The 12,929-nt window shown below is 40.3% G+C and overlaps 1 protein-coding gene across 1 annotated transcript in view; it reads right to left on the minus strand.

Moving 5' to 3' along the window:
• XPNPEP3 (X-prolyl aminopeptidase 3) overlaps window positions 1-12,929 on the minus strand; it is a 77,230-nt gene that overhangs the window by 38,387 nt on the left and 25,914 nt on the right. The window contains exons 3-4 of the mRNA XM_080811262.1: window positions 9,717-10,124; window positions 7,132-7,334 (exon numbers count right to left, since the gene is read on the minus strand). Coding sequence (XP_080667388.1) covers window positions 7,132-7,334; window positions 9,717-10,124 — 611 coding nt within the window. The remainder of the gene's footprint in view (window positions 1-7,131; window positions 7,335-9,716; window positions 10,125-12,929) is intronic.

Below are 12,929 nucleotides of genomic sequence, written 5' to 3' on the forward strand. Positions count from 1 at the left end.
GTTTGAGTAAAAATTCCTCCCCATACTGGGTAATAAGAAAAAAGGAATAACCTGGACCCTCCCTTCATCTAGTACTCATCAGACATGCAACATGGGAGCCTTTAAAATTAACCTATGCCAATTCAACTAGTAAATCTGAAACATTAGTAGATACTTTGAAGGCAGTAAGAAATTACTATCCTAAATAAAGAAATGTCAGATACAAGTATATTAGTGTCCATAAACTAACTGAAATAGGCCAGTGTAGCCAGTGAGGAAGACTGATGAATCAAGTCACAAACAGTAGACTATAGGAGGCTCCATAAAGCCACACCCTTTAGAGCCTCAGCTGTCTCTAGTACAGTCCGGCCATTCAACTCATAACAAGCTAAAGGTGACCGGTATTCTCTATTGATCCGGCTAATACCATTTTCTCGTTAACAATTACCAGTGAGAACCAACAACAATTTGCATTCATTTGGACTAGTTTACAACATACAGTATTACCTCAAAAATATTAACTCTTCTGAATATTGTCACACTCTGACGAGGCAGGACCGAGATCTAATTTAGCTGGACAATACAATATACTGATGGTATATTAATTTCTTTTTATTTTCCCTTTTATTTACTTTTTAAAATAGGCTCCATGCCAAGTGTGGAGCCCAGTGTGGGGGCTGAATTCACGCCCAGGAGATCAAGACCTGGGCTGAGATCAAGAGTCAGAGGCTTAACTGACTGAGCCACCCAGGCACCCCAGAATTATTATTTTCACCTGAAACTCCAGATCAAGTTAAAAGCGACTTTCCTAAGGTCATAAATCATATGACTGACTGGAGATGACTGATTAACCTTGCTAGAAATACAGGGCTCCACAAAGACTATGGAATTTGGGGAGATTACATGGGTTGGAGCAATCTGTGACATATCACAGACCACTAGGAATAAAGTGTTATCAGTTCTTGACCCTCACATCAAAGAGGTTCAACAACACCTACTGTGCCTATTTGGTTTATTTATTTAGAAAGATTTTATTTATTTATTTGACAGAGATCACAAGTAGGCAGAGAGGCAGAGAGAGAGAGAGAGGAGAAAGCAGGCTCCCTGCCAAGCAGAGAGCCCGATGCAGGGCTCAATCCCAGGACCCCGGAATCATGACCCGAGCCGAAGGCAGAGGCTTTAACCCACTGAGCCACCCAGGTGCCCCGCCTATTCGGTTTTTAGAGAAACCATACTTCACTTAGGGATGCTGTTGGGCCCAATTCATAAAATCACAATGAAAAAGGCCTTATTTGATTAGGACCCTTAACAAAAAAAGCCTTCTTAGAACTGCAGAACGCTACGGCTTAAGCTATTATGCTAGGACCATATGATCCTCATACTGAAATGATATCAGGCAATGTCAGCCACTGCACTCATCCCAACTGGAATTTCCAGCAAAAGCCATAATCACTACTCCAAGATGACCCTTGGCTTTGATATTAAGGCATTTTGATGTTGCTTTCCACTCTGTCTTTTGAAAGACAGTTGCTCATTTATTTGGGGACATTTGCTGAGTTTGCCCCAATAACTAAAAGACTTATAAGAGCAAATTAAGACCTGGCCTCTCTGCTCAGCAGGGGGCCTGCTTCCTCCTTTCTCTCTCTGCCTGCCTCTCTGCCTACTTGTGATCTCTGTCTGTCAAATAAATAAATAAAATCTTTAAAAAAAAAAAAAAGAGCAAATTAAGACCTGAAATACATATCATATCATTGCTGATGTCAGAAAAACATTACAGTAAGAAGGGCGATGCCCAAAAAAGTTTTATCATGAAATGGAAATGCACTATATAAAGCATGATACCAGGGGACGGGACAGACTCATATTTATAAGCCTTTTTTCCTTTTCTTTCCTATGAGCCTTCTTTTCCTTCTCTTGTTTCATCCACTGACCAAGGATGCCAGGTAACTGGTCTGGTTCACAGATGGTAGTTTCAGAATTGAGAGTAATTCTGTACAGAAAGCAGGTGCTCTGAGTCCAGCAGAAGGTAAAATCCTCACGGAAGAGGGTAATAACAAGTCAGTCCACTGAGCTGAGTTATATGCTGTGTTCTTACCTGTGATAGAACTAGATACAAATAAAAGTCCTGCTATTTGGGCAAATGCTGATCCTAGGCTGTTGCCAATTGCCTTGCGACTGGTCTAACAAATGGGCCATAAATAACTGGAGAGTAAAAGAGCCCCACATGGGAGGGCGCTGCTCTCTGGAAATCTCTGTGAAAAAAAATTTTTTTGTTGTTGTTAAGATTTTATTTATTTGCAAGAAAGCGGGTGAAAGTGAGACAGAGAGAGCACATGACTGGGCTGGGGAGAGGCAGAGGGAGAAGTAGACTTCCTCCTGAGCAAGGAGACCGATGTGGGGCTTGATCCCAGGACCCTGGGATCATGACCTGAGCCGAAGGCAGAAGCTTAACTGACTGAACTGCCCAGGTGCCCCTCTATTTAAATTCTGAGGGCAAATCAAAACAGGCCATAATGATGCTTACCAAAGAAACCCAATGCCAGGGTTTGAAGGTAACTGCAATCAATAAATTGATGGCCTAGTAAGTTCTCTTGAAATGGCAGTGAAGGTCCATGGAATGAATGGGACGTGGAGGAACTCAAGTCAGGCAGCAATGCACAAAACAATGACACAGACCACTGGGCTCCACTGAAGCTCAAAAAAAAAAAACTGCATTGGTTGCCAATGGTACAATCCCATTTTTCTGTACTTACCCAATCTGTCCCCCCTACTACTGGAAATGGACTAACCAGAAAATTCTACTTCAGGGGGAAAGGTGTGGGTTAAAATTAGTGATGAAAGAAGGAAGAAAGGCCAGATTGTTGCTGAGGGGAAGGGAGCCAATAAATGAGTGCCATGAAAGGGAAAATCTAACATAATTTTGGTGCCTAAAGAGATGCTTAAAGCAAGAAAGTAGTATTTTCTCTTAGCTTTGATTTAGAAGCCTGTTGGGGCAAAGGACTCTGACAGAGGCTCCTTTTATGAAGAGCCTTTTGGCTCTTTTTGAGCTGAACAATAACTATCCTAACAAATACACTTCCCAGGGTGACATACGTCCTCAAAACAGATGAAGAAATAAATGGGAGCTCTGTCAACAATGCAAATGCTTTTTCATTCTCATTTCACAGGATGGATCTATTATAGAGGAGCTATGCTGGGAAGCAACCTGTGTTATAAAATGTTTAGTGGGCTGAATTTGAAAAACATTGTCTAATAATCTAAAAGAACACCATGTGCCACTAATCATGATGATGGTTTAAAAAAGATGCCAGAGGGGTGCCTGGGTGGCTCAGTTGGTGAAGCCTCTTGTCTTTGGCTCGGGTCATGATTTCAGGGTCCTGAGATCGGGCCCCGAGTGGGGCTTCCTGTCTCTTTCTCCCTCTCCCAACACCCCACCATGGCTTATGCTCTCTCTCTCTGAAATAAATAAAGTCTTAATAATTAAAAACATACCAGAATATGGTGGTAGAATGTTATCTAATGCATATCTCTTTGGCCAAAATAATATTATGTGTAAAAATAGCTATTTGCCCTGTTATCGTTGATAAACAGGCAAAAGGACAAGGAACAAATGGGACACCTGGATCACTGACAAAGGGTAAGAAGTAGGTATAACTTGGTGGGCCCACATTCCTGAGAACTATGAAATTTGTTTGGTTATGAGAAGTGCTATGAAACACTCAAACCACTATTAGGAATGATTACTACTCATATGATCTAAGCCTGGGGAAATTAACATTTTTGAAGTACCAAATGTATTTCCTAATTGTTTAAAGGCAGTTAATACTCAATGACAACATGGCTGCTGTTGGCCCATTTGAAATAAGAGAGCTTTAGTGGAATCAGAAGCTGCTTAGGAGGGGCGCCTGGGTGGCTCAGTGGGTTAAAGCCTCTACCTCCCTGGGATCTTGGGATCGAGCCCCACATCAGGCTCTCTGCTCAGCAAGGAGCCTGCTTCCTCCTCTCTCTCTGCCTACTTGTGATCTCTATCAAATAAATAATAATCGCTTCTCGGCCTTTTGGCTAAGATCAAGTGTAGTATCTATCAAATAAATAAAATCTTTAAAAAAAAAAAAGCTACTTAGGAGTATTTGGTCAGGCACGTTTTTTGTTTGTTTGTTTTAAGATTTATGTATTTATTTGAGAGAGCACAGGAGCCCGGGGTGGAGCGGGGGTGCTGGGGGTGGGGTGGGGAGGGGAAGGGCAGCAGAGGGAAAGAATCCCTCAAGCAGACTCTCCATGGAGCACAGAACTTGATCCAAAAACCCATGAGATCAGGACCCTAGCTGAAACGGAGAGTCAAATGCTCAACAGGCTGTGCCGCCCAAGCATATTTGCTGTTATTTTATTTATTTGAGAGAGTGAGCATGAGTGGGGGATGGGCAGAGAGAGAGGGAGAAGCAGGCTCCCACTGAGCAGGGAGCCTGACACGGGGCTCGATTCCAGGACCCCGGGATCATGACTGGAGCCGGAAGCAGATGCTTAATCAACTGAGCCACCCAGGTGCCCTGGCATATTTGTTTTTAATGAGGAAAGACATACTGCTGAAAAAGACCTACGAAGGGGCGCCTGGGTGGGTCAGTTGGTTAAGCAACCAAGTCTTGATTTCAGCTCAGGTCGTATTATCAGGGATATGAGATCAGGGATCTCATATCCCTGATAATATGATCTCATATCCCTGATAATCCCTGATAAAATGCCCCCAGTACTGGGGCATTTTAAATTTTAAACAGGACTAGAGTGCCTCCTACAGTAGATCATAGGGACGCCTGCCTGGCTCAGTCAGTAGAGCATGAGGGGCCTGATCTCAGGGTTGTGAGTTCAAGTCCCACGTTGGGTGTAGCTATTACTGTGGGTTAATTCCTGAAATGAACTTGAGCTGTTTTGCTAAATTCCTGCATGGCACTGACTCTGGTAGAGACATAGCATGAAATACACTCATTATAAGTATTGTGACGGCAATAAACACATGAAAAGATGCTCAACATCACTAACCGTTAGGAAAATGCAAATCAAAACCACAGTCAGATACTCTTTCATACACTAGAATGGCTATTATTAAAAAACAGAAAACAAGTGTTGGCATGGATATGAAAAATTGGAACCCTGTCCATTGCCAGTGGGAATCTAAAATGGTCCAGGTACTAGGAAATCTAGTATGGTGGTTCCTCACAATACTGAACATAGAATGACCATTTCATCTACGAGATCTACTTCTGGGTGTATATGCAAAAGAAATGAAAGTAGGGATTTAAAAAGCAGAATGTGCATAGAAGAATTATTCACAATTCCTAAAGACAGAAAAAACCCAAATATCCATCAACACAGGAACACATAAATAAAATGCTGCATATACATAAAATGGCATACTATTCAGTCTTAAAAAAAGGGAAATTCAGGGGTGCCTGGGTGGCTCAGTTGTTAAGCATCTGCCTTCAGCTCAGGTCATGATCTCAGGGTCCTGGGATAGAGCCCTGCATCGGGCTCCCTGCTCAGCAGGGAGGCTGCTTCTCCCTCTCCCACTTCCCCTGCCTGTGTTCCCTCTCTCGCTGTGTCTCTCTGTCAAATAAACAATTAAAATCTTAAAAAAAAAAAAAAGAAGGGAATTTCTTTTTTTTTTTTTAATAAAGATTTTATTTATTTATTTGACAGAGAGAGAGACAGAGATCACAAGCAGGCAGAGAGGCAGGCAGAGAGAGAGGGGGGAGCAGGCTCCCTGCTGAGCAGAGAGCCCGATGCAGGGCTCGATCCCAGGACCCTGAGATCATGACCTGAGCCGAAGGCAGCGGCTTAACCCACTGAGCCACCCAGGCGCCCCAAGAAGGGAATTTCTGATATATACCACAGCATGGTTAAATCCTGGAAATACCTTGCTTGATGAAATGAATCAGAAATAAATTAACAGGGGCACCTGGGTGGCTCAGTGTGTTGGGCCGCTGCCTTCGGCTCGGGTCGTGGTCTCGGGGTCCTGGGATCGGGTCCCGCATCGGGCTCTCTGCTCGGCGGGGAGCCTGTTTCCCCCCCCCCCTCTCTCTGCCTGCCTCTCTGTCTACTTGTGATCTCTCTCTGTCAGGTAAATAAATAAAATCTTTAAAAAATAAATAAATAAATAAATTAACAAATATTGTATGACTCCACTTTTATGAGGTGTGTAAAGTAGTCAAATTATAGACTCAGGAAATAATATGGTTGTCACCAGAGGCTAGAGGAAAGGAGAAATGGGAAGTTATTGTCTAATGGGTAGAGAGTTTCAACATGGAATCATAAAAAAGTTCTGGAGATATATTGTAGGGGTGTTGGCATGACAAGGATGTCACTGAACTGTACACTTAAAAATGGCTAAAGTGCAAATGTTATGTTATATATATTTCATCACAATTAATGAAAAGTGTTACAAGGAATTTGGGGGCAGTTTGTACCAGCTTCTGAATACTGATAACAGTGAGATTAATGGTTTGTACTTGGTCTCTCTTTGAGCTCTCTGAAGGGCTTTGCTATTGTACAGCAGGAATAGGCCAATATGACCAAAACCACAAAAATCCCTAGTTGAGATTCCATTTTGGGTTCCCTGGTTCCAAGGTGTTCTGTGTGTACATCTGTGGTTTCTTATCCATGAGAGGAAAATGCATTCTGCCCGGCTCTTACTGAAGACCTGCATGACAACAAGAGCCTGCCCCTGGCTTCTCTGGACCCTTCTGCGAGACAGCCACTGACTATGACAGGTATTCTTACTTTAATGCTGTTGGGGTACTATACCCCTTTCCTATAATAAATTGTATTTTAGCTTTGCAAGCACTGTCATTTTGGGTCCCAGGTCTTCCTTAGCAATCAAACTGTGTTTAACTGCCACTATTATTGTAGTTATTATAAGGAAAGGAAATATAATGACTTAATTTATATCGTTCTAAGGAGAAACAACTAAGATCACGGGTGATACAAGAAGGCAGATTAATCTTGCCTTGTGAGGTACTGAGCAAGTCTCTAGACATGTTCATTAAAGAAGAAGGTAGATGCTCATCTACTATAAGATTACTGCATTGGGCACCTCAAGGTACCCACTGAAACAAAAGAACTTAGATTAATTTGGAAAAATTTTTTCAATAGGAACCATACCTGTGATGTTAGCTTCCCAGCAATCTGCATTCTCTCAATTTCTGCAGGAGATTTGATCAGCCGGAGGCGCTGTATCAGCTGCTGGACAGCTCGAACCTTATTCTTGCTCCTGGCTTTGACCTCAATCAGATGCTGCATGTAGTCAGAGTGAAGCTGTGCGTGAGAGGGCCTCATCCAGTCATACCAGACCATATTTGTCTCATCTTAAAATGAGCAGCAAAAAAAAAATTTAAATAAAACTAACGGCAACAAGAAATACCAACTGTCATGAACAAGAGTGAAAATTACAAAACCTGTGATATATAACTTTCAAGTGTTTAGCAAAAACTCTCTCAGGACTGAAGCAACTGAAGGGTGATTATGTATCACTGGAAAGGCTAATTCCCTGCAAACGGCAAGATATTCTGACATCAAATATACAGCTTTTCTGCCCCCAAACTTCGGAGTTCCTTATAAAGATGGTAGATGGGGCTAAAGCTTTTTCTCCAGCTTTGATTTCATTCATTATTTATTAAAATTTAAAGAACTCCACAACTGAGCTAGAGGCACTAGTGAATAACTGAACGTAAGAGGACAGAAAAAAAATACACAGATCTTGACCTCCTGGTTAAAAGTATTCTCTTTTTTTCCAATCTCAGTGTTAGTGAAAGGAGGTTCTCATCTCATTTAGGCGCAATTCTACACGCCGATGCAAACACTCTAGTGGATAATGTGTGCTAACCCACACTTAACTAGAAAGCCTTGCCTTTCCCATCTGTCATATATTCCCATTTAACAACCACATTCTCCTTCTAATTCTAGATACCCAAGGAACTGGTCTATATGAGCCTGAGATATAAGGTGTGAGGACTCATGTTGAGAATCACTTACACTAGGTCTCCACTCACCCTTTCCTTTTTTCCTGATGTGGCCTAACAGCACCATTCCCAACAACTGAAGTCTGAAGGGTTGTATGTTTTATACAAAGTATTTGGGACAGAAGAGGGGGAAAATCCTAAAAATTTGGATTGGTTACATACTAATGATACAACCTCCTGAATATTTTCATTTTAAAATAAAAATGGTTTTAAGTATATATTACAGGTCAAATGCTAATCTTATTTTTTTTTTTTTAAAGATTTATTTATTTATCAGAGAGAGCGAGAGAGCGAGAGCGAGCACAGGCAGACAGAGTGAGAAGCAGGCTCCCCGCCGAGCAAGAAGCCCGATGTGGGACTCGATCCCAGGACGCTGGGATCATGACCTGAGCCGAAGGCAGCTGCTTAACCAACTGAGCCACCCAGGCGTCCCAAATGCTAATCTTATTAATAGAAATTTAACTACACTTTTAAAACAGTAAAACCACCTCTACTACCTGTTCTGAGTATATGAAATCAGAGCCCAACTTTTTTTGGTTTTTATATTTTTAAATAAATATGATTTCATGAATCTTTTCCTTTGCCTACTACTTTTATCTAGTAAACTACTAACATTAAAAATGGTAAATGAGAAATACTTTTGAGAAATACACTTGGTTTAAGGTTTTATTTAGCATACTGGGTTGATGAAATTCACAATGTCGAATAAGACAGCTAGCAACTAATTAAAAAAATAAAGCTAAAAAGAAAATGATTCTGTGTCCTACATTTATGAAGACTTTGAAGATATAAAAAGTTCTATGAATTTAGCTGAGTAATTATCTCTGTAAAATAGAGAATACTTGCATAAAGCAATGAAAACAATTCAAATATATTAGAACTTGCATATTCAAATGAGTACATTCTTTCAAAGGAGTCTTTGTAGGAAACAAGTCCAATAAATTCCATGATCATTGGAAACAATTTTGGAATTCTCTTTTAGAAATAGACTTCAGAAATGGTTTATAACCCATACAAGAAAATCAGACTATAATTTTACAACCATACATATTTTGCCTAAAATTAGTACTTTCCAACTTGATCAGCTATTTACCAAATTTGGCTCTAAGTGACTTGGGACACTTCAAAAAATAAAATGCTTCCCAGAGCTGTAGATTTACAAGAACCACTAAAGACAGTTTATCATGTAGTGTAGATTCTGAAAAGTTCCCGAAAAGGGGTCCTAAAACATGAGTGATTATAATTTTACCAGAATAAATGTAGAGAAAATGACTATTTTGAGGAGCGTGGACTCAACTGTGTAACTATAAGAATCACCTGAGAATTCTATTTAAAGTCAAATTCTGATCTAGTACTTATGGAGTGGGGGCCCAAGATTTTACATTTCCAATTATCTATTATGCATTTGTAATTGTAATATGTGTCACCAGGTAATTCTGATGCTGGTGATGCACTGATCATTCTTTGAGAATACTACTTCTTTTTGAAGAGTTGGCAGGATAATCATTGGTGGTCAGAGGTCAATGGACTGGTCAGTAATCTTGAAGAGTGACCCATGCTCATTCTCCACTTTAAGTGTTACGGGAAAGATGTATGATCCTTTCATGGTGCTCAAGGAAATGCTACTACGGTAATCATTTTAGAAAATTAAGAACTTTATCTAAATAGGCAAGAAAGGTCTTAATCCCAAATCTGGCCTGTGATTTGACTTCTGCTCCCATTTGTTACCTTCCAATTTTGGTACTAGATGTTGAAATTCTTCCAGTGTATAGGCTTCATCCACTCCCGTTAAAGCTATTGCTCCATCGGTGCCAGATCGTGGGCCATCCCAAAGTTCTCGACTAGGGTCTCTCCGAGGCACAAAAAGCATGGCCTTATGTGCTGGTAATTGCTTGCCAGGGAGGCTTTGAAGAACGAGAATGCTATCGGGCTCTTGGAATCCACACAGGTACAGGAAATTGTTGTCTTGGTGGAAAGTATAGGGGATATCATTGCTCATGTAGTATGTAGGGTTGGACAGCAGAACCACTGTCTGGTCTGTCCCACTCTGCCCTTGTGTTTCCTTGTGGATCAGAGACATTAGTTTGTGCCTGCGAAGTGCATATTCCACTTGAGATAGTCCTGGCGTCACCTCTCCTAGAAATGACAAATAACAGTGATGCTTTGCATTTATATAGTGCCAAAGTACTTTTAAGGTAGCTTAGTATTAGATGGAGACACCAAAGTTCATTTCTTCAATTTATGTCAAATCTCCTGATAGCACATGGGGAATTCAGGAGATGACCCAGGTTTCAACTTTTCTATTCCACTGCAAAAAGGCTGGAAGAAATGACAGTTAAATGTGGTCCTGCTGGAAAATTGGGATCATGACCCCTTAAGAGCTCTTTCATTCTTTCACTCATTCAATCAAATATTTACTGAACATTATTATGTGAAGGCATTGTTAGGCATATAATTAAGGTTGACCTGAAGTATCAACATAAAAGGTAAGAAGGATGATATTACCTGTTTATGACTTTCCTGAAAGAATGTAAGCTCTATGAGGACATAGATTTTTGTCTATTTAATGTTATATTCCCAGAGCCTAGAACAAGACCTGGAATACACTGGGCATTTGATAAATATTTGTTAAATGATGTATAGTTTTTAACATAATAGAGTTTAAGGTCAAAGAGCTTTCCCCAATCTCAAGAGCTAAAATAAATTTCTCCTTCTGAATTTCCAATGCAAAATACTACCCTTCTAATAGGACTTTTCACTCTCTACTTTGTATTAACAACAGAGCTGGGTAACATAACCTCCTTGATGTTCCTTCCCTGAGGGAAAATTTTTGTATTTTCCAAGTGGGGCCATCTTTTTATTTTCGAAAAACTTGAATAGTATTATCTACCTCTTGGGGCTGTCATGAGAAGCAAACTTGATAAAGCATGTAGTTCTTAAGGAATGAAGATTCCCTAAAGAACGTTTAGAAGCTATGAATTCAGGGGCACCTGGGTGGCTCAGTCAGTTAGACTTTGATCTTGATTTTGGCTTAGGTCATGATCTCAGGGTCATGAGACAGAGCCTTGGGTAGGGCTCCATGCTCAGCAGGTAGTCTGCTTCTCTCCCTCTCCCTCTACCCTGCCCCTTGCTTGAGGAGCATGCATGCTCTCTCTCACATAAATAATCTTTAAAAATTAATAAATAAAAGCTACAGATTCATTTTTCACTGAACTGCACATAGGCACACACAAATTTTTGACATACAATTTCAAGAGTCTCTGATTTACTTAAGCCCACTCCCAAAACTCATACTGGGAACCTGTGTTAGGAAATGTTAACATATTAGTTCTCAATATTAGTACCCAGCAGACTGCCTGGTTGCTAGCCCAGTGGTAACTGGGTGGTTTTTCCCTTTGGCAATGGAAGTTATGCGTGCTTTCACTTGAGGTTTCAAAGCAAAAGAACTACTAAAAAAAAAAAAACACTTATGAAAGCTATATCCCTCAGCCTACACTTAGCAATATTAATAGTAAAATGTCACCTAATGCTTACTGAATGTTTCTTATGTGTCTGGTACAATTCCAATTACTTATAGGTATCAACTCATTTAATCTTTACATTGACTTTGTGATGTGAACCACTATTTTTATGTCCTGTAGTAGCTGGTTTCCATATCCGAGTATGGAAAGAAATACTGCTACATGAAAAAGTTACAGTACAAGATGGGTAATATGATCCCAATTATTAATTAAACAAACAAAAACAAAATAAAAAGAAAGGGGGTGCCTGGGTGGCTCAGTGGGTTAAAGCCTCTGCCTTCGGCTCGGGTCATGATCTCAGGGTCCTGGGATCGAGTCCCGCATCGGGCTCTCTGCTTGACAGGGGGGCCTGCTTCCCCCTCTCTTTCTGTCTGCCTCTCTGCCTAATTGTGATCTCTGTCAAATAAATAAATAAAATCTTTAAAAATAAATAATAAATAAATAATAAAAAGAGAGAAAAAAGAATTAGGAAAAAAATCCCAATTTCTGGGGTGTCTAGATGGCTCAGTTGGTTAAGTGTCTGTCTTTGGGTTATGATCCTGGAGTCCCAGGATCGAGTCGTACATCAGGTTCCTTGCTCAGCGAGGAGTTTGCTTCTCCCTCTCCCTCTGCCCCTCCCCCTGCTCATGCATGTATGCGCTCTCTCAAATAAATAAAGTCTTTAAAAAAAAAAAAAATTTAAGCAGGCTCCAGGCCCAGTGCAGAGACCAACACAGAGATCTTACAACCCTAAGATCATGACCTGAGCTGAAATCAAGAGTTGGAGGCTTAACTAACTGAGCCACCAGGTGCCCCTTTTTAACATGCTTTTTAATATTATTTGAATTTTGTTTCAATGAGTATATACTCTCATAATTAAAATCCCAAATAAAGAGAAAAGAGGATAAAAGAACATGGGCAGTCCATTCCATACACATAACCTACAATGGTTCTCTGTTGTCCACTAGATCAAATTCCACCTCTTAAGTAGATTTTAATGCTCTCTGCCAGGTGATTCCAATTTATCTGGTCAACTTTTTAAAGAAAGCTTGAGATACTATTTACACAGCATACAATCTACCCATTTAAATGTACAATTTAATAGTTCTGGTATTTTCACAGAATTGTACAACATTACAAAAATCAATTTTAAAGTATTTCATCACTCCCAAAGTAAATCCCTGCCCATGAATAGTCACTCCCCCTTTCCTCTCAATCTGCCCAAGCCCTTGGCAACCACTAATCTATTTTGTCTCTATGGATTTGTCTACTGTAGACATTTCATAGAATGAAATCACATAATATATCGTCTTTGGTGATTTGGCCAACTTTTTTCTTATCATTTCTCCAATTATTCTGAAATTAATTCCTTCTTATGTCTTCCATAGGTCTAATCTGTTCATTCCCTATTATCTTGTTTACAATGTGTCCCTTTTCCAAA

Source organism: Martes martes (genome assembly GCF_963455335.1).
Source record: "Martes martes genome assembly, chromosome: 8".
In the NCBI taxonomy this organism is placed as follows: Eukaryota; Metazoa; Chordata; class Mammalia; order Carnivora; family Mustelidae; genus Martes; species Martes martes.